Source organism: Rousettus aegyptiacus, unplaced genomic scaffold (genome assembly GCF_014176215.1).
Source record: "Rousettus aegyptiacus isolate mRouAeg1 unplaced genomic scaffold, mRouAeg1.p scaffold_m13_p_6, whole genome shotgun sequence".
Classification (NCBI taxonomy): domain Eukaryota; kingdom Metazoa; phylum Chordata; class Mammalia; order Chiroptera; family Pteropodidae; genus Rousettus; species Rousettus aegyptiacus.
The window spans coordinates 34,556,719-34,581,007 of record NW_023416309.1 but is presented as its reverse complement, the minus strand read 5'-3'; the positions used below and the strand labels follow the sequence as shown (position 1 = coordinate 34,581,007).

Here is a 24,289-nt window from a genome sequence, read left to right as displayed (position 1 = left end):
CACACAGACCCCGCAATGCTCCAAGCCCGCGTCGCCGCAGGGCGTGTTTGGGAGAGTCAGCGTTTCCCATAACCTACTTAGCGTTTCAGAGGCTCTAGGAAAGGGTCTCTCCCACTGTCATTTCTTCTAACGATCTGGCGACCATAAAAAGAGCCAGCCAACTTCTAGGCTCCGGCAGGAACTGGAGCCAGACGCGCTAGAGGTAATTCTCAGAAATCCCGGGCCCGCCCCTTTCTGGACAGTGCCTCCAGCCGGTGAGCAAAGCTAGCGAGCGGGGGCGTGACCTGGGGCCCAGTCCCAATCCTCTGGCCTGACCCGCCTGTGACCCATGCAGGCCGGACCGTGACATCCGAGTGAACTCTGCTGGGCCACCTCGCCAAGTTCAGCGCGCGCCGGGTCACAAGATGAGCGGGCCCTGCGGGCTGAAAATTGCCACGGGGGAAAAATGTTTTAATCTATCTGCCCATCGAGACCTGCAGGGATGTCTGGCGGGGCCGTCCAACAGGAAAGGATCAAATGAGAGAGTGGAGATCATTAAAGAACATCTTGATGGGGGGAAGGGGTCAATAAATTACCAGCCCAATAAGAACTTTAGAAACGCTGCCAAGCTTTCTTGAATGACCCGGGGGGCGGCGCGGGGGGAGGGGTGTAGGGGGGAAGTGGTCCACTGGAAAACAAAATGTTGCCGAGTTGTTTACAAAGCAGTCTCCCTGTCTGTCCCTGTGGCTAAGGGTGGGGGTGGGGGGGGAGCAGTTTTTTGTTGGGGGAGGAGTCAGGTGAGCTAAGGCAGCTAAAGCACCCACTCATTCTCCCCTTTTCTCCCTTCAACCCCTTCTTTCCATCTCTTGAGCATTCAGTCCTGTCTCAGGGTTCTATACCTGCTGTTTCCCCTGCTTGGGGCGCCCCTCACCCAGGTAATTGCTGGCTAGTTCCTTCCAGAGTCAAATATCTCCTCCTGAGATACATCTTCCTTGCCCACCCTGGTGTTTAGCCCTCTAGGCATGCAGCATTACAGGCATGCTTGATTTTATGGTCAGCACTTATTACATCTGCTATATTCTGGCTCTTTTGTTTGCTACTTTTTTTTACTGTCCACCTTCCTCAGAGGATCTGGAGCTACTAACACAGGAGCTCAGGTATTGAGTGATATTACTGAAAATGATGGATTAATGGAGAAGTAGAATAAAATTGGAGCTGCCCCCTACAGGGGCTTATAGTTAGTACAGACTTCAGAGCAGGTAAACCAGGTCTCCCGGAACCAACTACACTGGTAGGGCTCCTGAGAGCACCATCCCCATATTTCTCTTCTCTCCCCCAAATCAAAATCAACCCACAAATCCGGTCCTCCTGCTACCTCACCTTGGCGGAGCTTCTCAGGGCTGGCTGTTGGCTCTGCAGCCTCAGAACGCCCTGAGGGCAGGCCCCAGTCCTGCAACCTTTGCAGGCTCTGGAGCCTGCTGAGCCCATGGCCTGGCGCCGGGTCTGTGGTCAGCAGTGGGTGATGAATTGCCCCAGATGGGGTTATGGCGGTGTCAGCCGGCTCGGAAGGGCGCGCTGCGCTCTTGAGCTATCACTCCTGACTGTGCCTGCTGCTTTCCCCTTTCCTTCTGGCCCCGGGATCCACCTTAAACATAAGGTCAGGAGGGCACCAGCTTCCTTCTGGTTCACTAAGGGGTCAGCTGGGGCCTGGGCGGCAACTTTCCTGGCTCACCCATCGCATCCAGCTGCCCTGGCCTGTCTGAAGATGGGTGGCAGGTTGAGGCTGTTGAGAATGAAGACACTGGAGGATCTTGGCTTTGATTTAAACACAGGTAAGGACCTCTGTGTTGAAATGGTCCAGAGAGTCCTTAAGCCAAACTAGGGATCACTATGAAAGAAGAAAGGGCTAAGTCCATTACATGGTGGCCACAGGCCCAGAGGTTGGGAGAAGGGACATAAGTGATAGAGTGGAGGAAAGCACTGGCCTAGCAGTCCAGGAGCCCATTGCTGGCTCCTCAGGAGCATCTTTGGCCTCAGTTTCTCCTCTGTAATAGAGGAGGTGGAGATAGTGACCCAGAAGGTCCCTGCAGCCAGCTATCACAGATAATTTGCAGCCCTGTTCCCGGGGCTATTCTATGCCCAGGAGAGAAGTCTTTGCAGCCTGGATCACAGGCTGCGCCAGCTCCCAGACCCTCTTTGGGTATATGCTGGGGTAGGTCCTTCTGGGGGTCTTTCCTGGGTGTTCCCATGCCTTTCCATCAGGGAGCAGCTGATCAGCCAAGCCCTAGCCTCCTTGCTCAACTGCTGCCAGGAAACTTTATTTCTTGGCCTTCCTGTTTTACCAAAACTAATATCTTAAACCTCTCTGATTATGTCTCAACCTCCCATGAAAATAATCCAGCCTTAGAAAAATCTTGGTGTGCCTATTCTCGCCTTTACAAATGGGAAGATTAAGCAAGTTCTTGAAGGAATTTTTCTTTTAAGAACTCGCCAGCAGAATCCGGCGATGCTGAGCCGCTTAGAGCCCTGGAAGAGTTTCAGTTCTGAGTTTCCGCCGAGACCGGCAGAGTGGCCACGGCGCTCGAAGCAGAGGCCAGCTGCCAGAAGGCCTTCCGTTGGGCGCCTTCTCAGCATGTCTTTCTATGGCCCAAAGCCAGGCAAGGGATGCGCTCTGGGCCGCCCCGCTTCTTCGCAAGGGTTGCAGATTGGCCGTATACTCTGGGTCTCTGACACAGTTCGCGAGGCGCAATCCTCCCCTCGGTCCCACGATCCACGCACCCTCCCAGGTTTGGCGTGGAAAGGCGAGGCTGCGTAGCTCCAAAGGTAGATCCGTTCCTTCTATCCCTGCTTCGGGCTCCTGGGAAGGCCTTAAGGGGCTTCGCCTACGACCTTTCTCTCCTTAAGCCGCCGAGCGCACAAGGAGGCACCTTCTCACCAGCCAGGGCGCTTCTACTGTGCCGTGACAGAGGCTCGCAGTCCTTCTCCCTGAGTCCGGCACAAAGACTTATTGGGTTCCCGTTCGTTGAACGAATGAACAAGCGCCTAACCTGGCACTGAGGAACCACATATAGGTGGCACTGCGAGTGTACCAATGCCACTGGCCAAGTCATGTCCCGCAGCGCTGCGGGTCAGAGGCGTGGTCCATCTCGCGCTGCCGAAGGTGCAAGCGGGTGGAAAAAGAGCCTCAGCCCGTCCACCGGATGCACGATGGGCACTGTCTGCATGGCGGGGAAGGCAGGCGTGGCCAGCTCCCAGCGCGCCGTGCGCACCAGCTCCACCGCGAGCAGCTGCAGCACAGCCTGCGCCAGCTGCTGACCAAGACAACTGCGCGCACCACCGCCGAACGGGATGTAATGGAAGCGGCCGAAGGCCCCCTGTGCATCCTCCTCGCCAACTGAGCCGAAGCGCTCAGGGTCGAAGCCCTCGGGCGGGCTGCTGTACACCGCGGCCGTCTCGTGCGTGTCCCGGATGCTATACATCACGCTCCAGCCCTTTGGGATCTGGTAGCCCTGCGGGGAAGTGAGGAGACCCACCTGACCACGAGGCTCCTGGAAATCGGACCTGAACCGACCCTCCACCCCAGGTGCATCCAACAGGCCTCCAAAAGCAGGCAGGAACGTGCGTGTAACCCGGAAACTAGGAGACAGAGCTGGGTTCCAATCTCAGCTCCTTTTGCAGAGAGCTGTGTGACCTTGGGCTAGATACTCACACTCTCTGAGCCTCCGTTTCTTAATTGTAGAAGAAGAAAAATGCCCATTTTGTTGTTGAAGATAGAATAACGGGTCTGGCATATATATTGGTGGTCTATAAATGCGATCTATTGTTTCTAAGATTAGATGGTGAGACCTAAATTTTAGTGCTGCACCTACCAGCTGCCTGGGCGGGAACAACACAAATGACAGGGACCCCTCTTCCTCTCTGATCAGCTCTATTATAAAGCTCTACTTTACACTGAACTGAGGAGTGCCTCTCTGTCCTCCCCATCCATTAGCTGTACAATAATAATGTTCAGGTTTGGTAGCTACACTTTAAGAAGGTGCACATGAGAATTAAACTGAGGAATCCTTTGAATGTTGGAAGGCAGCTTTCATGTTCCTTCCACCCACTTCCTACTTACAACTATTTCACTTTTTGAGATCCCTTCTAACCCCCTGACTATCTAACAGGCTCCAGGGAACCTATTCAGAGGCTCTTGACAGGTGGAAAAAGCTATGAATCGATCACACCCAGGAGCTCTCTTTCTCTCCTCTCTGGGCTTCAGTTTTCCCATCTGCAAACTGGAGGATAGCTAAAACCCTTGCCCTCTGCTCACCCTAGTACATCCATGCTCCTCTCAGTTTCCCTAAGGTCTTGTAGAGCACCAGGTGCCTGCAGAATGAAGTCTGAATTCCAAGCTGCAGCATCCAAAACATTTCTAAACACCTCACTAATCCACCCACCTTTGTGGAGGCAGTTCCCATCCTAAGCTTTTTCTGCTCCAGCGCAAATGCCAACCCCCCAAATGTTTTAGTGTTATTCAGCGCTAGAGATCACTCTTCCTCACACAACAGTTTGAATGAAGCTGCCCTCCCTAGGCCCCTTTCTCTTTACGATGAGGTCCTCTGGGGCAGAACCCCAGTCCCCATGCTGCCCTGGAACCCTGGTGTGCAACACACCACGGAGCTTTCCCTGTTTAAAGGGAAGAGGTGCGGGCTCTGCCTAGGGCCTCTCGGCGACTGGGCTGGAGGGAGAGGGGCTGCAGGCGCAGCAGCTGAGGCAAACACCATCAGCTTGACTACACTAGAGCTCCACTACCAGATGTTGCCTCTGTGATGAATAGCTCCGTCCCCACCTGGAGTGTCAGAGCTGGTAGGGCCCAAGAGAGATTTCTTCCGGAGGGAAAATAGAAGCCCAAAGTGAGGCGGGAATTGCCCAAGGTCTTATGGAGATGGAGCTAGGTCTACACCATAACCTCCTTGCCCTGTCCAAACCAGCCTGATCAGACCATAAGATTACAACTCATATTTTCACTGTCCCTTTTTCTGAAATCGGGCCTTAGCCAATGACAGATTGGTTCCTTGATCTTGTGAGGGAGTCAGAGGGCTGGGATACAGGACAGTGTGTGGGGAGCTCGCTTTGTTTTCCACCCTGACTCACTGGCTAAGGGGTGGTTGCCGCGCGTAGAAAAGTATGTTTTTATTTTAAAACTCATCTCTAATTGGGTAGACCAACCCGCACCGCTGCCAAGAGCAGAGTATATGGGGTCCCTAACCTTGTTGATTAGCCAGCCAGGCTTTACGCCCTTCAAACGTGTTTCTGGGGAAATGAAACAGGGCTCAGCCCATTTTACAGGTAGGAAAGTGGAGGCTCTGAGAATGTAAGAGGAGACCCGCCGTTTTAATCCCCCCACCCTTTGCCGGCCCTGGCACAGCAACGGAGGGCCGGCATGGGGGGAGGAGCGGCGGACGCAGGAGGCCGGCGTGGGGCGGGGGTAAAGTGGGCGCGGCGCACTTACATCGAGCTCGAAGGTACGCAGCGCCGTGCGGTAGCCGCCGGACACGGGCGGCAGGAGGCGCAGCACCTCCTTGATCACACAGTCGACGTAGCGCAAACGGCCCAGCGCCGCGAGGTTGAGGTCGGGCTGGCAGCTGCAGTCTGACCAGGGTCCCGCACCGCCCCCCACAGCCCCGGGCCCGCAGCTGCACGCGTGCCCGAGCCCCTGCTCTGCCAGCTCCTGCTGGATTTTGCTGATGGCCGCAGGGTGCTGCAGCAGCAGCAGGACGAGGGACGTGCTGGCACTGGCGGTGGTGAAGAAGGCGGCGAAGAGGAGCTCCACAGCTGACTCCTGCAAGATAGCCCCGGCGGCGCTGAGTCTCCGTCAGCGGCGCCCTGGCCTCCTGGCCCCAGGACTGATATGCAAAGGGCCCAAACTGACCGCTGTGCATAGGCCAGAGAGGCAAGATGTGCTACTGTGATGACTACGTGAGCATGCCCTGGAGCAGATTGAATCCCAAGTCCGCCATTTGGGAATGCCACTTTCAACAATGGGCAAAAACTAGGATCTAGCGATTTGCCTGAGCAAAGTTCCCAGAGATAATACTAGAAGCTTACTCTTTATGCTATTCTTAGTACTTTAAGTGTAGGAACTCATTGGATTCTTACCCCAGCCCTGTGAAGCATTATTATTGCTCTCCTTTGACAGGGTGGGAAACGAGACTCCAAAAGGTGCTCAAGGTCCCAATAGCTATTAGCCCTAGCAGTCCAGCTCAGAGCCCAGTGCTCTTAACCTCCTGGTAGTGTCTGTAACCCCAGCTGGGCATCCTGACCACGACTGCAGTGGGACTGAGGAAGGCACCTGCAGCAGCACCCCCAGCCTCACACCAAAGCAGGCATCACGGCTTCTTCCTCCCATTTAGTGGAGTGGTCCCTGTGAGTGACTAAACCTTTTCCTAGAAGGACAGAGGAGGGGCCTAGGATTCATCCTCCAGGCCCTAGGCCCCATTGCCTGCCTCTGCTCTCCCAAGCCCCCTGTCTTCCTTCTTGGCAGCATTCGGTTGGTGTTTATACACTGATTTGTGTGATCACAGGATGAAGACGTACTCCTTCCCTCCTGCACCTCAAAGGCAGAGGCTGTATTTTGATCACATCTAGGTCCCCAGTCCCAGCATAATGAATGACCTGATCCAAGGTCAACTGCCTGCTCTGAACTAGATGGGGAGCCAGGACAGAGACCTTAATGCCCTAACATCTTCCCTAGGCCTACCCTGCCTGGCCTGCCCTGAATGCCAGACCAGAACTGAAGAGTCCTAGGCAGCAGGTCTTTTCCTGAGAGCCTGGGACCACCCTCCCTAGCCCTTTCAAGACCTAAGGACCATCCACTCTGTTCCATACCACTTCGCTTCACCACCCAGAACTGTTCCTACCCACGGGCTCCCCCAAAACTCCTGAACCCATTGCTCATCTACTTCTAACCCCCTTGACTTTCTAAGACTTTACAACCACCCAAGAATCAGAGTAGAGGTTATTAGCCCACCTTCAGAGGCTGATGGAAAGGGGAAACTAAGGCCCAGAGAAAGGATGGGAGTTTGCTTTTAGAAGGGCTGAGGGGTGCTGGACTAATCAGGGGGATCATTTTTGTGGGTTGTGTGGATGTCTGACCACTGTGCTGTACACCTAAAGCTAATATAGAATTGTATTGAATATCAACTCTAATTGAAAAATAAAAAAGAGGTCTGAGGTGTTCCCATTTCTGACTTTCTTCGGCCCCACAACCTCTCCACTCTTTTTTGGGTTCTCGAGCAAGTCCTGGGCCATTCCAAAGCTTCCTCCATTCCAAAGCTTACTTCCACCTCCACTGTACATGCCCTTTATGTAAAGGGGGAGGGGTTTCAATTCTTGGGAAGATTTGGCAGTGGCCAGATGCGTAGAGGTGCCAGGTGCCAAGGTGCCTCATGGGAAGAAAGTACTGGTTTCTGGGAGGAAAAGGGGAGCTTCCAGGAGGATGTGGAGTTTGACTCTGAGTCTTTAGGGTTTTTAGAGAAAAGAAGTGAAAAGGGCCTCATAGGCAGGGGGACAGCAGAAGCAAAGGTATGAAGAGACAGAGATAGGGAGGAGAAGTAGTACTGTTTGTGCCCAGAACCTATTAGGAAGGGTCAAGGATCTGTGCCTTTAACGTTCCTACTGAGAAGGATGGCAGCTGGCCCAAGGCCACAGAGCTAGTCAGTGTGGCTGAGCTTTGACTAGAATCCAGGTCTCCTCTTTCCCCTCACCCTCAGGAATGCCTGTTGCTTAAAGAGGGGACAAATAGGACAGTGACCCTAGGATGTAGTATGTGTGTAGAGACCTGCTAGGAATGCAAGAGGGGAGAAAGAGAAAGCTCCTGCCACCTACCTTCAGCTCCTGCACTGAGAGCTCATGGCCCAGCTCTCTAGTGCTGTGGATAATCATGGCCAGGGCATCACTTGGCTCTCCAGCCTTGTCTTCATGAAGCTTCTCTGCAATGGCCTCCTCCAGGTGCCGATGCAGTTGGTTGCGAGCCCGAATGCCCTGATGCATGTGGAGAGAGGGGAGGTGGGGCAGGAAGCCTGAGCAGGCCAGGCCTGGGTACCTACCCCCCAAATCTTCCCAGGGCTACTCTGGCTCTGCTGAATTCCTGATGTTAAGTTTCTCAGCTTAGCTCCATGCCTTATATATAGTAGGGGCTCAATAAATGCTCAGGAATTTGTTCACTCTTTCTACACTCCATTCTCTCCTGATTATCACGAGCCCCCTTTGAGGCAGGCAAACAGTTGCAGTCATCTTTTGGGGAGGATGCTAAGGCTCAGAGGGGTCAAGGGATTGCCCAGAGTCACACAGCTATCAGTGCCTATGCCAGGCACAAAGTCATAGGGGTAGAGTCAGCCCATGGCCCTTCCCCTGTACTGGGCTCAAGCAGGAACAGTGAGCACCAGTACAGAGAACAAGACACCTTGAGGTACCCAGAAAAGTTCTGGCTTAGAGGACACATTTGGATGTTTCAAGCATTAACCTCTGTAAAGGGGTAGGCAAGAGGGCCAGGATGCCCCTCCACAGTTCAGGGATCAAGTAAGCACAGCAAAAGCATTTGAGCAATTGAGCTTTCACAGCCAGAAGAGATGGGGGGGGGGGGGGGTTGAAATCCTGCCCCTACTAGCTGCATGATCTTGGGTAAGTCATTGAACCTCTCTGAGCTTCAATTTCTTCATTAACAAAATGAGAATACTACTTTGCAGGCTGAGATGATTAAATCAGGAAACATATCCAAGGTGATCAGCTCATATAATGCTCCTTTATAAATATTATTTTTATTCAGGTAACTGAAAACCGGTGCATCGGCACAGTGAGAAGCCCCAGCTCAGGTGGAAAGGAAAGGAAGAAAGGGGCTTCCTAGCTGCTCTCTGGGCCCCGCCCATCACTCTGCAGTCTGAAGAGGCTGTGATTCTCTAGTCCGGAAACTAGGGGGCCAGGGGGCAGGGGCAGCGGGGAGCCAGCACCCACACCTTTTTAACACGGGCTGGCGCCAGCCCGAGCCGGAGGCGTGTCTGCAGCCCTAATGCTCTCATCTGTTCTGCAGCCATCCGGGCTTCCAAAGGGGGCTTCCAAAGGAGCGTTAGAGGCCGGGCCAGGAGATGCTCCTCTAGGGAGGAGTTGGACAGACTGACCGAATGCCTGCCACCGAGACCCAAAGTCTGGAGGCCCGCGGCTGCTGGGGCCAGGGCATGTCGCATCAGACGCGGCCCAGAAAGGATGTGTGGCCCGCCTCCGGTCGCACAGCGAGTGAGGCCAGAGGCCGGCCCCCCGCGCTCAACGCTACACTACGCTGCCTCCCCTCCCGGGGCCGTGCCTCTCTCCCCCAGCAGACGTGACTCGTGGGGCTCCCCGAGGGAGCCTCGTCTTGGTCTGAGAGACCTGCTCACGCTGGGGAGCCCCAAGCGTTAGGTCTGGGGCTAGGTCAGCAGTACCTTGCGCAGGCCGCTGAAGGGCACGTCTAGGGGCAGCGAGAAGAGATTCTCCACGAACTGCTGGAAAGTCCGGGCCAGCTCCGCGCACTGCGCCTCGTCCAGCCGTAGCCCTAGTAGGATGCGCGCGGCCATGCGGAAGGTGAGGGCTTTGGCTGCCTCGTAGACCGCAACAGGCCCGCGGGCGGTGCACCAAGAGCGCACCTCTTGCCGCAGCGCCCCCTGAAGGCGAGGCACATAACGTTCCAGCGCCGTGCGGCTAAACACTTGAGCCAGGATCTGTGGAGAGCGTGAGGGGTCAGCCCGCGATCAAGCCTCCTCTGCTCGTTTGGCGATTCCAGAGGAGCCAGAAGGTCAATTTTGGGCTCTGCCTCCTCTTCTAAGTGGCCAGGACCTAAATGTGTTGGCTTTTGCACTAGACATTCCCTCTAGTTCTTCTCTGATGTACATAGCCCCTCCCATCCAGCCAGGTTCTAGCTGCCTCCTCCTCCAAGAAGTCATCGCTAATCCCTCTCCAAGTTTTCAGCGTTTCTGGTACCAGAGTTACAAACGATCAGAGATGAAAAGACATTGAAGTCCCAGTCCTGGCTGTATAAACCGAAGCCGGAGAAAGTAAGGGACTGGTCCAAGGCCACCTGCTCCTTAGCCAAGGCGTCCTGGTAAGGTTCACAGCATAACCCTAACACCTAGCTCTGGCCTGACTCACAGCAGGTGCCCGCAAACCGCGGGTCTGACGTCCCGACAGCCCCTTCTCTGGTTTTGGCTCACCTTGCGCCGCTGCCGGTGTGGCTCGCCAACCGCACTGAGCAGTGTGTGAGAGCCCAGTAGGATGTGAGCGCTCTGCGGCCACTGGCTGCGCACAAGGCGGTGCTCGCCCAGCAGGATTGTACGCACGTTCTCCGCGCCGCTCACGCGGATCACCGGCCTGCCCAGCAGGTGCGTCTTGAACACTGTTCCGTAGCGCTCCCGGCGGGAGCTGTGGAAGCGGGAGCCCTGCGAGCAAGGAGCAGCGAAGCGAGCTGGGGCCGTGGGGATCTGGCCACCCAACTGCGCCTGGATAACCACTCTTCGCTCCAGGCTGGCGCATTACTCCACAAAAGTCTTGAATGAACCTCGCGACTACCCTATGGTAATGTAGATGCCTCTGTTTCCATTGGTGAGGTAAAGAAACTGGGGCTCAGGATGGGGATGTGAGCGCCCAAGGGCTCATGGCTGAGACGCACCCCTGCCTCCAGGTTCTATGCTTGCAGGATACAGGGTGACATGCTCCTCAGACTCCTTACTGGAACCCCTATGTTCACCCCCACTTTGTGCTGGGACGTGTTTAAATCACACTGGGGAGAACTCCGGTGACAGCGGAAGACTGGCTACGAATCCTGGGAGCATTGAGAGAGGGGAGGGTCCAGTGGGAACCAGGGAAGAAGGGGGCATATTGGGATGCGAGAACGATGGACTCCTCACCTGAACTAACCAATGCAGCGTTTCCCCGAAGAAGGGCCAGCCCATGGAGCCCTTGGGCAGAGGCAGGGCGGAGGCTCGGTCTCGGCTTAGCTTCCAGCGGAGGGTCCAGAGGTGCTGGGCCAGGCTGAGCAGCAGACCAGCGCACAGAAGAGCGGTGCCCGCCGCCCCCAGCACCGACAGGCAGCTCAGCCCGCAGGGGAACATAGTGAGTCTGCGGGGGCCAGGCCGCTCCGAGCGCGCAAGCAGAGCAAAAGCTCGGGGGCGAGCAGAGCGCCGTGCTCACCTGTTCTGTCCGGAATGGTCCTCGGGCTTGGGGGCCAAAATTGAGAGTTATAACTTCAGAGAAGGACTTTGCTCTTAAAGCAGGCAGTGGAAGGCGGTAGTAACCACGCACCCTTAGGGAACGTGCCTGACTCGAGGCCGGCGCTCACTGTATTCCCTAGCGGGGGTGCTGGTGGCCTCGGGACCGCTCACGCCGCCCAACATTCGCGGGCACCTCCCACCTCCTCCTGAGGCCAGCACTCCTTTGATTGAAGCAGCGAAGGCGGGCAAAGAGGAGCAACTCACCGGTGTTGCCAACCTGGGCTGCAATCACAGGGGCTGTAGACCCCCACCCCACTCCTCTTTCTCTCCTCCAGTCTGTTAACCCTTCTCTGCCCATCACAGACACATTTATATAGATACTGGCTCCCTCCCTGCGGACTAATTCCGAATTCACACCAGACGCCACCATGCATATTTAAAGCGCCCCACAGACTAATGACTGGAGGCGGTGGGCAGCAGTGCCGTGCATTCACCAAGGGGTTAGGGCAGGGCGTGGCAGCCGCCCGGTGTTACTGGCTGCTCTCCAAGCTGACCCCAGGGCGGGGCCTGCGGGTTCTCACCAGAACTTCCCAGTTCAATGCAGGAGCTCCGCGTTGGGTAAACCGAGAGCACCACCAAGCTAACGAGCGCATTATCTCTGGGGTCCCCAGCCGGGAGTTTCTAGATATCCCTTACCCTCCCAGCGCTCCACGGCTAAGGGATGGGGTTTCTTCCATTTGTGTCTTTTTCGGGGAAATTTCGGTCTTCATGCCTGCCTCCGCATCATCGCAAGAGCCTACAAGGATAGCCAGGGTCGAGGTGCTCCGACATCTCCCACCCCTTCTCGGTCTCTGATTTACCACTTCAGGAATCCTTCAAAATGGTAGTGTCATCGCTGCCCAAAGCCCACGAGGAGCAGATATCCCCGGGCACATTTCGGGTCTCAAGGCCCGAATTCATTCGTCTACAAGGTTGCTTGTCGGGCTTTTTGCGTCGCCTCTAAGGGCTCCAAATTCTCCAGGACTCGCGCAGTCACTGTTCCTACAGTGCAACCAGAGGGATGGGGAGTTAAAGTGCAGGGTTCTTGTATTATTGAGAAGAGTAAAGACCATCCCAGCCAAAGGCAGTGTCTCTTCGAATCTGGGAAGTCTGGTGAAAGCGCGCGGGGTGGGAGGTAGATGGGTGGGGAGAGGGAGTTGTGGGGGGGGGGGGCGTGTTAACAACTACGTCCCATGTGCCCTGGCGGGCTGGGAAAGGCACGAGAGAGGCAGTCACGTTTGGTTCTTCAAAGAGAGCTAACTGTTCACCGCTCCTCTTGGAACGTCCAAGAATTACCATGTTTTCCATGTAATAGTTTTTAAAGTGTGAAATACCTTAGGATAAAAGGTGGTCAAGAGACTATTTCCTTTGTGTTGCTGACAACCCCCATTCCAATAACTACAGAATAATACCCTTTCTGAAGGAAGTAGTTTTAAATCAGGAAACTTTGAATAGATACAACAGCAACTCATTTTCAACTACTTGCTCAACCTTTTTAATATTTCATCACAAATCAAGAAATGTACATATAATTCTTTACACTTATTTTACAAAGTCAAGGATAATTTTCTAACAGGCATGAATCTGGAAAATGCAAAAGGAATATTCAGCATAAATACAATGAAGAGAAAGTAAGGATCAGATGGAAGTTACCATTTGGACCACAGTAGTCTACATGAAGGAAAATGTACATTCATTTTAGGTTTTCCAGAGTTCATTTAGTTTGGCTTGTTTCCACACACAGTGAGGATATGGTACTGAGGTCTGCTATTTGGAGAAAGTAACCTGACCCCTGTGTTAACTTGTGTGTGTAGGAATTTATCTACCCTCACACAAGCTGCACCTGAAGTGGTTAGCCCCACTTAGTTTCTGTCTTCTCTTTTAACTTGAACCAAACCAAACCAAATACATTCTAGAATGGGTTCAGCTACAAACAATGTAGATAGAAATATAACCCTATTGAAAAGAAATAATATTAAATCTTTAGATAATCCAAACACCTTGTCTTCATATTCAGAACGATTAAGTGGAACCACCCAAGGAGAACAGTAATTTACATTCTTACTGAGTTAAATCAAGTTTGAGTTTAGAAACCTTTTAAAAATTTTGACCTTTGTCTATTTCCCCCTCAGAATCAGCAGAATTACAAAATTTTTGTCTACTTAAACCACATTAAAGTGAAAGTAAAAGCTAAAAATGAGAAAATGACAGTAAAATACTTCCATATCAGACATGATTGCATTCCAAAACCAGATACTGATGGAAAAAAAAAAAAATTCAAGTCTGAATTAAATAAAATACTTATATAGAGAGGCATAAGTTTTTCTAACATATTTACAATCAGTTTCATATACAATTTTTGACTTGATTTTATATATTTTTAAAAGTGAAAAGTTAATATCACATTTTCCATATATAAAATAGTATTATTTAAAAATTCATACAAATGATATTCTTGCTTAAGCTCTCATCAGTTTCTCTTCTCTATTGTATTTTTTAATTTTATAAACAAATTACTGTTATAACCAGAGTCTGTTAGAAATCAATGTTGAGTCATAAATTTGATGTCACTGAGTGCAAGCGATGTGAAGCCTATGTGTGATGGGACATACCATTCACCAAACTTCTCAGCTGTTTCATGACTGTCTCTATCAACTTCTGTTTGTCGCGATCATTCTTCCTGAACTGAGCAAATATGTTGTTCTTTTTGCTAGTATCTTTCATCCTAGAAATATATGTGAATGAAGAGCTTACTTAGTAAAACGAAATCAACAGCTACGGCATCACAAGTAAAATGTCTTGGCATGCTCTGAATTATAGCATACTAACCCTTTGAAAAATGTATTTCAAAGGAAATAGTTACTTAAAAAATTATGGAAATAGCAACCACATAAAAAAATTAGCAGCTTTACTTTACATTCTATATGAAGTGGTGTTTTTGCATTAGTATGTAAATCTAAAGTATGTTTTCTAATATTATACTATTTTCTAGTATCATTCCATAAAGTATGCTAAAATACATACCCTCTATGAACTCTGCAAATCACATTCATAGCAAGACAAAGTGAAAGGAAAAATAACATTAGAAAATTTAAAGCAGCAATTTTTTGGCCTCAGTGGTGTTTCATAGTATTGTAAAATCAATTTATTTATTTTAAATGGTTGCTTTTTTCTTCTCAAATACACCACAGATATTTTGAAATGTGGGAAAATGATGTACACTTGTAATTCGAAGATTGAAAATTTTAATAGTGATACTTAAAATGAAATATAATTACATAAAAAGAAAATCTGCCTCAAAATCTGAAGGAAAAGTAACACCTAGACTTGTGTTATTTTTACAAGATATACCAGTAAATGTCCTATTACTTCAGTTTTTACTATAGTATTTTTCAAAGTACATACTTCTCTATGTACAAAGAATCCAAGTCCATAATGGTATGATTTTTGATAGCACTCACTGGTGGCAAACATTCCAATTCCTAGCCACAGTTTACAAAATATCTTCTTTCCTATGTTTATAGTATTTTTTTCAAAAATAGTTCCACTTCTCACTTGTCTCCAGTAAACCCATTTCTAAGACCAATTAAGCCTGCTACTAAGTATACAACAGGAAAATGCTTTGTTCATATCAACATAAGCAGCAATCTCATGAAACTACACCAATACTGAAGGGCAAGAAAGAAGCTTATGTTTTGGTCATTGAAATTAACTGAGCTTTTAAGCTCCCTTTAGACATTTCTCTTTTGATGAAAAATCACTAGTTCTTCAATGATTATTGAATCACAAAATGCTAAAGTGTTATACAAAAAAGTTTTCAGAATATACTCACTTCTCCAAAAGAGTAAGGGCTGTATTTGGATTCACCCGTAGGTACTTAGAAGCTGGCTGTCCATAATCAGCTAGATAAGTAGACCAATCCCAAACCATAAACAAGTCAAGGAGCTGAAGAAGATGGGGGAAAATGTTAAAGCAACTTTTGACTATTTACCTGCAGCTAATACATAAAGTATATGCCATTCTTGATCCATTTTAATATGACCTGCTTTTTAGACAAAAGATAATAAACTTAATCAAACTTCATTAACTATATTTTATAACTTTATACTATCTTTTTACTTTTGAAATTACTAAAATTGTCAGGGGTTGCTTTTCTAATAAAATACTTGATTGCATTTTCAAATCATTGTAAAATAATGAAAACACTCTTAATATAATTATATTAACACTTGCACTGAGGTAGAGATTTAGTCTTTATACATTATGCAGATCATACGGAAATTTAATTAATAAAGGTTGGTGCTACTAACTGAAGAATTTTACAGAACTTAAATTGAACCTTTTCTCTTAGAGGTTAAGTATGTTTACCTTTCTAAGAAGCCATTTGCACCCAGATTTTCCCAAAGTAATTTAAACCAAAAGCTCAGATAATCTCAATTAAGTGCATTAAACAACCTCTGCTGGATTCTCCCTGGTGATAGATCCTCCGTAGTATTATGAAATGAGGGCTTCAGGACTCAGCATGTTAACTCTAAGCGATCATTTTGTATAAACAAACAACAACAAAAAAGAAACCCTCTTGTTTTCCGTAGTGTTTTAAAACTGACTATTTGCTTTATAATCTCCAGTTAGAATTGTTGTCAAATATGGAAGTAATCTTTTAAAAGCAATGCCATGCCTAAACCAAAGCACCAAACTCCTTATCCAACTTTAAAACCTTAATCCCCTTTAAGCCATTTAAAACCAACTTCCTATCCCCATTTGAATTGTTTCGGAAAGCTAAATGCTTTACTTACTACCTTCCTTCAGTTTTATATTATTCCTTTCTTTCTTGTTTTAACTCACTTTATACATAAAAAGTATATTGCTTTTGCTTTCAAATGAAGCAAGTATTTGCATTTACTCATAGGATATGTGAGCCAACCCACTGTGTGAGAGAAAAAAATTCTGGGGTGATTAAAACCTAAAGAAAGGTTATAAGAAACTAACTCTTCGTTAGGAAGGTAATGGACTTGTCTCTTTTCCCATCCAACATACTGCTATTAATAGAGAATTTCTTGTAAAAGGAGAAAAATTCTATCATGAAACTACTAATATGAAAAAATTCTATCATGAAACTACTAATATGAAAAGCAATTCTATTTTCTTTCAGACAACTGTCTAGGCCATACCAATATTTAATACACTGGTACAGAAACTACAGTGACATGTTAAAAGAATATACTATCTAAAAAAAGAAAAAGGAACTTATTTAAAGTTCTGTGTAATTTTTGACACTTACAACAAATACCTTCTTGTCTCCTTTCTCTAGGAGGAAAAGCTCCTTTCAAACACTCCGATGGTAAAAATGTAAATTGGTGTAACTTCTCTGGAATGTGATTTTGCAATATGTGTTTAAAAACTATAAAAATGGCCATTCTCTGACTCAGTAATCATACTTCTAGGAATCTAATTTCAGGAAACAATAATAAAGGTGAACAAAAATTTATGAGCAAAGATATTAATCTCAAAATGTTACTTTTGTTATCAAAAAATGCAAGAAAAAGAAAAAAACCTAAAAATAGCCTAAATCTCAAAATTAAGAGAATGATTAAGCAGTGTGGTATATCTGTAAGACAAATACCATGTAGCTATTGAAATTGATGTCTACACGGAATTTTAAATAGCTTGGGAAGATACTTATGATAAATGTTGCTACTAAAAATTACATAAAAACTCATTAAAAAAGAATGGAAGAAAATCTGAGAAAATGTTAAGAATGGCTGTTATTTGTGTGATGGGACTATGAGGAACTTACAGTATGTTACTGTCTTCTTCATTTTCATAATATTCCACAATATTATGAAACTCTAGAGTTAGACTTGTTAACAAAAGCCTCATTTTGAAGGACTCTTCTTTCAAGTCATGTATGTGTTTGCACAAGTGTGTGTAAGCAAGAGCACAGTTAGCAGAAAGTAACACTTAAAAACTGTATACCAGCTGTAATCTCCCTTTCTTTCCAAAAGGCATTGGCAACATGACCTTTGGGATTTGCAAGAGGAAGAAGCTTTAAAATAAGACTGTTTTTCTCTTGTGCTGATCTACCCCCGGGTGCGAAAGGAGGAGCCCACTTAATTAATTTAAAACCTACACCAACTCCAACTGGTTCTTTTACACCACAAAAACACTTTCCTAGATAAAAAAAAAAAACATTATGCTTGCAATTTTCACATATTGTCAGACACTCATACACAAATGTCTTATCTCTAGAAATTACAGGAATCACAAAGTTTAAATTACCTGCCCAAATGTAGACAAATCTAATCTACATGCTTTCAAACTTACATTAATATTTTATAGAAATACATATTGTACAAAGTTAACTTACAGATATGTAGAAATCTGCATATATTTGCACATTAATGGCTAAGGAATGCATTAGCAATGTGGATTAAAGGGCCAAGGATCTAGATAACATTCACTTATTCATTCAACAAATATTGACTGCCCACCTATAACTAGCTAACCTCTGTACTAAGCACCAGAGATACAGTATTAAACAAGACAAAATCTCTATTCTAAAAAAGTTTACATTATAAGTAAGGAAAGTAGAAAGGAAATTAACAAGGAAACAAATATTGTGAAGTCGACATCAAGCAATTAGAAAGAAAAGAAATCACACAAAACCCCTGTAATTTAAACTACAGTAACACATTAGGAAGCTATCAATACAATATTAAGTAAGGCAGAAACTACTGATTTATTTTATGTAGGAGCTAGTGAATGCTTACTCATTATTCTCAGCCCATGAATCCAGTGGCTATAAACTTGAGTAACTTTTCAGTGTCTATGCCCCAAAGAATACATGGATATAGGTAGAGAGGAAATGTGGGGCCAACAAGCATGCTGATCTTATATTCTGATTTCTTATTTCCATGTGTGTAAAGATCTTTCAAATGCATAATACTACATTTTACAAGTAAGTAGAAACGAACTTCACAAAACTAGGAAGGAAAACTTGTGTGTTCAACAGAGCACAACTACTCAGTGGATACTCAAGAAAAAAATGACTGCTTGATGAAGCCAGAACACTACTGCAAGTTTACTTGGGAGCTTTTTTCTTAGGCTTCATGAATACAAAACATGAGCACCCCTATAGACTACTTTGGTTTTATGCTGACAGCTCTCTGAAAAAGGCCAGTGTTGGCCTGCAGGCAAACTAGGACTGTGAATGCAGTCAAATGACTCTTCTCCACCTTTCTTAGCTTTTCCTAGAGCATTGGTAAAGCAGACGGGTTCCTTCACAATAAAGCACTGGGTCTAATGTTGAATGAGTTCAATGTTCTTCCTAAAGAAAGAAACACTAATATTTCTGAATGGTCTACCAGTATCCCTTATCCATAACAATTACACAGTCCTTTTTCACTTTTTATAGTACAGTTTTATTTTAGTGAAAGATGTGACACAAAGCTAGGATGTTATTTTTGAGTCCTACCTAACACTATGCCAGACCAGATTTATGGACTGAGCCCATTTCTATAGGCTGCTATTCATGCCTGTTTTGACCAATGATCTCTGGTCTCTGGGATGGTTGAAAAAGAATATGACTGCTCTGGAGCCAGAGTGTGACAGGAAGGGATGAGGAAACTAGAGTGATGACAGGTACAACAACTGACACTCAGCTTCACTCCACAGAAAGTCACTGCCTTGGGGGCTGCCTCTCGCATTCAGTCAAGTTTCACAGGATGCATTACGTCCTTACTATTAAAACCTAAATTATGGAAACCTCACTTCTGTCTCAAGTTTTGTTTTCTTCAGGTGGCAATACATAAATAATATATTTGTTGTTAATCACACAAAACCTCTGTCTTGTAAATAAACAGCAAGACATAGTCTCAACAGATGAATTTATTAGTTAACACATACCTGAAGTTCAAAGATGTAGGTCAAATATGAACAAAAACAAAAATCTCCCCTAGATTATCCAAAAGCAATTTTACAATTACTTATTAAAAGATAAAGTCAGGTATATTATAATGAAATTGGTATTAAGTTCTATAAATGGGTTGTTCCAATAGTCAAGTGAAGTACTTCCACCTTAAATCCTTTTGGGAAGCAAGCAAAGTATGGATCATATAAAAACGAACAGCAAAATAATGTGCCTCAGTTCTATCTCATCATGATTTATAAGATTATCTAAAATTAGTATCCTAACTTTTTTTTTCATCAAGGATTCAAAAATACTCTTCATAACTAATCTGATAACACGCAGTGGATTTATGCCAATATTTGTAAGTGAGTTCTAAGTTTCACTTCCTTAGCGTTCCCTGTGTGTGTTCAACAAACAAAAAGATTCGGCTTAAGGAAAGAAATGGTTGCATGGGTGGTCCCATTTATACGCTCAAAATAGTTGAATCACTTTAGAATCACTGAAGAATTTGTCTGTGTCATCACATTTAGCTTGCTGACAGTTTCCCATCCCAAGTCTCACTCCAGATCGAAACCCAAGAAACTTGAGGGTCTCAGACCTGTTGAGATCACTTTGTGCAAATGACACAATGAATCTAGGCCGACTTAAAACCATTCTATGGAACTCAAAGTGACTTTTTGCCTTTGTAAAAGTGAACCCAGAGTGCCAGGTCATTTTTTTCTTGAATCTGGTTTAGCTTTCTTTGTTTTGGGTCTTTTGGGTCTTGCTTTTGAAGCACCTCAGGGGCAGTGACCCAAGACAGAAGATAAATAAAGTTAAGCCAACCTCAAGAGAAAAGCAATTGGGGATACCAGGTTTGCTTTTGTAAATGCGAACAGTGACCTGGGGGCTCAGGGTCAACCTTAGTCCCCCAAAGTCTCTTTTCCAAACACCAAATCCACCTGGGACCTCAGAGTTGCTTTGCAGATTCCAAAAGTAAACCAGGAGATCAGTTTCCCTTTGCCTCTGAAAAACAAAGCCAAAGCAAGGGTTCCTAGAGCGCTTCTGAGATTTAAACAACAAAAAACCTAAACCATAATACAGCTTTAAGGAAGAAATATGAATCATTAGGCACTGGATATTCAAGAAAAATAGATCTTAATAAATTATCCACAATGGGGAAAACGCAAGTCCTTTTTTTTAAATAGATGTTGAAATCAAATGATGAGCTCCATATGATTTTTAAAACATTTGGTTTTACTCTCTTTCCAGCTTTCTGAAAACACCACATTTGGAAACTCCATATGCAGCACTGAAAAGAATTTTAAGTAGCAGCCAGTAAAGAGCTAGGGCAAAGCTACAAAGAAGCAGTACTGTGTCTCCACCCACCTCACTTTTTGCCCTCATGCTGCCTTTTGGCTCTCTGATACACCTGACCTATAACCCATGCCTACCCTCTTCAAATGTCCCATTTGCCAAACCTGCTCTCTGCCAGCTTCAAGGACCAGGGGTGAGCTTTGAGCACATTGTGCGGCAGAGGTTGTTTAAAAGGTATTGGTCTCTTCAAGTCACTTGACTCAAGAGACCTGTACAAGCAGCAGAATGTTCTTAAAGAATTGTTGATGTTAAGCTATGCAGTAGTCCTAGATAACTACTAGGTGGGTTTGCAATTTGGCGGAAAAAGAGGCAAAAAGTAGAATTTACATAATTAGATATATATACATCCATAGTTGTTTTATCTTGAATTTCTGGTCATTATCATGGCCAAAATAGCACAGATATATATGTCATTCTCAGGAACAATCACGTTTAACTCCTGTTTTCAGTTCTGGTGATTACCTCAATATCTCTAAATATACTTGTTTTTCTAATTTTTTTTTTTTTAATCATCTTACAGCTATCACATGTAAGGGTTTATCTTACTGATATCACCTTCCTATTTTTGGTAGCTATTACAATTTTGCTCTATATTTGCTTATATAACTTTAATGTAATTAAACTTCTATTTCTTGTTATACCTTTACAATTTTTTTTGAAAAACATCTTTGAGATATATTTCACATACCCTACAACCCTTCCTTTTAAAATATAGGTATGAATTAATAGTTTTGAGTTTATTCACAGAGTTGTGCATCTCAATACATTTTAGGACATTTTTATCACCCGAAATAATCCTATACCCATAAGCAGTCACTCCCCAAATAGGGGCCATATAACACAGTCTTTTGTAACTGGCTTCTTTCACTTAGCATAATGTTTTCAAGGTTGGCCCATGTTGTATTGTGTATCAGTACTTCCTTTTATTGCCAAATAAAATTCCATTGTATAGATAAATCACATTTAGTTTATCCATTCATCAGTTAATGAACATTTGGGTTATTTGCATTTTTTGGCTATTATAAATAGTGCTGCTATGAACATTGTATACAAGTTTTTGTGGAAACATATGTTTTTATCCCTCTTGAGTATATAACTGGGAGTATAATGTGTTATATAAACTTTTTTAAGAGTATCTTTTGACTCTCCATTTAGTAATATAAGAATATTAGTACCTTATATAGTTGAGTTTTTAAATAATTCTTTTGGCAACTGGGGTTTAAAATATTTAAGTTATGTATTTGAACCCAAATAACAATAGGTATTTCGAGTTTCCTAAAAGTTCTTTATGAATGCAGAAAGATGTTAATAAATTAAAAATTTTTTAGCCTCTATTTCTAAAAGACAAAAAAACCTATAATTATCCAAAATAGGTAAAAAAACAAACAAACAAACAAACAAAACACTTCAGATAGTACCTTCAAGTAGATTTACCTCAAATACAGTAGTAGATCCTTGACTGACATGGTTCGAACTGCATGGGTCTACTTACATGCAGATTTTTTCCAATAAATACTGTAAATATATTTCTCCTATGATTTTCTTAACATCTTCTATTCTTTATTGTAAGCATACAATATATAATATATATAACATACAAAATGTGTTAATCAAATATTTATGTTACCTATTGGTAAGGTTATCCGGTCAATAGTAGGCTATTAGTAGTTAAATTTTTAGAAAGTCGAAAGATATACTCAGATTTTTGACTGTGAAGGGGGTCAGTGACCCCCTAATCCCTATGTTGTTCAAGGGTCAACTGGAGCTGAGAGAGATTTTGGTTTTTATAATACCTTTACCTACATAAATAGCTTGTTTTCCTTTAGTCGTGAGAGTACCTGGTTCAGCTTCCTGATACTGTAAGATGCATCATACACTGAGTGGTAGCACTTATCTAATTACCCAAACCAGAAATCTGGATTCAGTTGTGTTGCCTCTTCTCTCCCACAACTCCTGCATTTCATTTACTGCCAGGTTTTGTCAAGATTTAGCCTCGTAAGTGTTTCTTGAATTCATTTGCTTCCTACTTTCCATCCCTACTACTGTCTTGGTTCAGGTATCATAAATTCTCTCCTGCGCCTTCGGTCTTGCTCATCCCTTTGCCTCTCTCTTCTAATATCCCAGATCCATCAACCTTCATGCCACTGCTGGAGAAATCCAGCTAAAATACAGATCCAAAAACACCATTCACTTGTTTAAAACCTTCAGTAGCTTCCTTACTCCACAAGATAAAGTTTAAGTTCTTTAACATGATATGCAAAGCTGTCTTGCACCTGATCCAGTTCAACCTTTTTTGGCTTCCTCTCCTGCCTTGTAATTTAAGTTCCTAAACAAGAAACTCTCATAGTTCTTCTATAAACCATGATGACCACCCAGGACATTTATCATTTTCTTCTCTGTATGGAGTACCTTTCTCCTCCTTCACCCAGGTAACTTATTCCATAAAATCTACATCTGGATTCACCTCTCTCAGGAGGCCTCCCCAGACTACTTTGCTTGGGTTAGCTGTTCTTTCATGTCCTCATAGCACCCTCCGTATATCTCTTTCACAGTATTTTTCACACTATATTGACATTATGGATTAACATGTCTGTCTACCTAATAAGGAATCAAATATTAATTAATTCCTTGTGTAGTTGGGTAACTCATGGCTACCTCAGCACTATCTCTGTCTAGTATCCCAAGAGCCGAAGTGCCTTTTCTTGCTCCTAAAAATGTACTTTGTAAGTCCTTTGAAACTGGTGACTTATTTCAATTAATATCTGTATCTTCATATTGATCCAGGACCTGGTATATAGTAAGCACCAAGTAAATGTATGTTAAGATGAACTGCATAGGTTACTTTTTTAAAAAATTAGTTTCAAGTACATTGGTTAGACATTTATATAGTTTATAAAACAAGCCCTCTAATTGCTCCTTCTCTCCTCTGGTTTTCCACCTAGCCAATATAATAATGCTAACTACATTCCCTATGCTATGCTCCCCATTCCCATGACCATCTATCAACTACTAATTTGTACTTTTTGATGCAGGGGTTACCTTTTGACACAGAATTTTATGTCTACATTGAACTCATATCTTATACTAATAAGATGGCCATGTTGTTATTTGATTTACATGTAAACTAGTAGTAAAGACATCTCTAAATTTTTAGTAATGTATTATTATTATTCTGAAAGCCAGACTAGTCCACTTTATTGACTGATTTAATTTGTGCTATAGAATATTTCATAAGCTAAGTTCTGCTGTTCAGATCACCTTTTATAAACCAGTGGTGCCACCATCTAATATGTTAAACAAACATTCCTGGGTCATCCATTTAATATTCTGTCCAGATTCATTACATCATCTGCCTCACTTATATAATAGGTAGTTATGTAATGACTTTGCCAATGAAGCTCAGACTTCCAATACTAAGGACATCAAACCTTGAAACTCATGATCATGAGAGGTGATGAGTCATTCTGCTTCACTGAAGCAATGAAAAAATAAGATCTACTCATATGAATTGACTTTGGAAGAATTCGAACAATAAAGAAAGACAATATGGATTAGCTAATGAAAAAAAATTGTCCACCAGCATTTCTATATTCCTGGATATAGCAGTTGCTTGGATGAAGGAAGCCAGACTATGCTGGGGTTTCTTATTCCTTTATAGTACAATTATTAAAAAGAAAAAGGGAGAGGAAATAACCGCTTCTTAAAAATTTGTAAAAATCTAAGTGAATATTCCTCTCCCCTTCTCCCAGGGTTGTGATTTAAAATAAGGCAAATGAAAACTTGGCAA

The 24,289-nt window shown here is 44.9% G+C and overlaps 2 protein-coding genes across 6 annotated transcripts in view; both read right to left on the bottom strand.

Moving 5' to 3' along the window:
- Positions 1-3,107: 3,107 nt before the first annotated feature.
- LOC107514017 (cytochrome P450 26C1) lies at positions 3,108-12,598 on the bottom strand. The gene is made up of 6 exons (XM_036222114.1): positions 10,896-12,598; positions 10,203-10,427; positions 9,438-9,713; positions 7,849-8,004; positions 5,474-5,803; positions 3,108-3,488 (listed from the first exon to the last, which is right to left on the bottom strand). The coding sequence occupies exons 1-6, from the start codon at positions 11,097-11,099 to the stop codon at positions 3,108-3,110; spliced, it is 1,572 nt and encodes a 523-aa protein (XP_036078007.1). The 5' UTR covers positions 11,100-12,598.
- A 115-nt stretch (positions 12,599-12,713) lies between these two features.
- EXOC6 (exocyst complex component 6) overlaps positions 12,714-24,289 on the bottom strand; it is a 168,404-nt gene continuing 156,828 nt past the window's right edge. For 4 of the 5 annotated variants that reach the window (XM_036222110.1, XM_016151301.2, XM_036222109.1 and 1 more), the window contains exons 21-22: positions 15,070-15,182; positions 12,714-13,962 (exon numbers count right to left, since the gene is read on the bottom strand). In XM_036222110.1, the coding sequence (XP_036078003.1) occupies positions 13,830-13,962; positions 15,070-15,182 (246 nt within the window). In that variant the 3' untranslated portion in view covers positions 12,714-13,829. Of the gene's footprint in view, positions 13,963-15,069; positions 15,183-24,289 lie in introns of those variants that run through there. The other variant, XM_036222112.1, reaches the window with a different exon arrangement.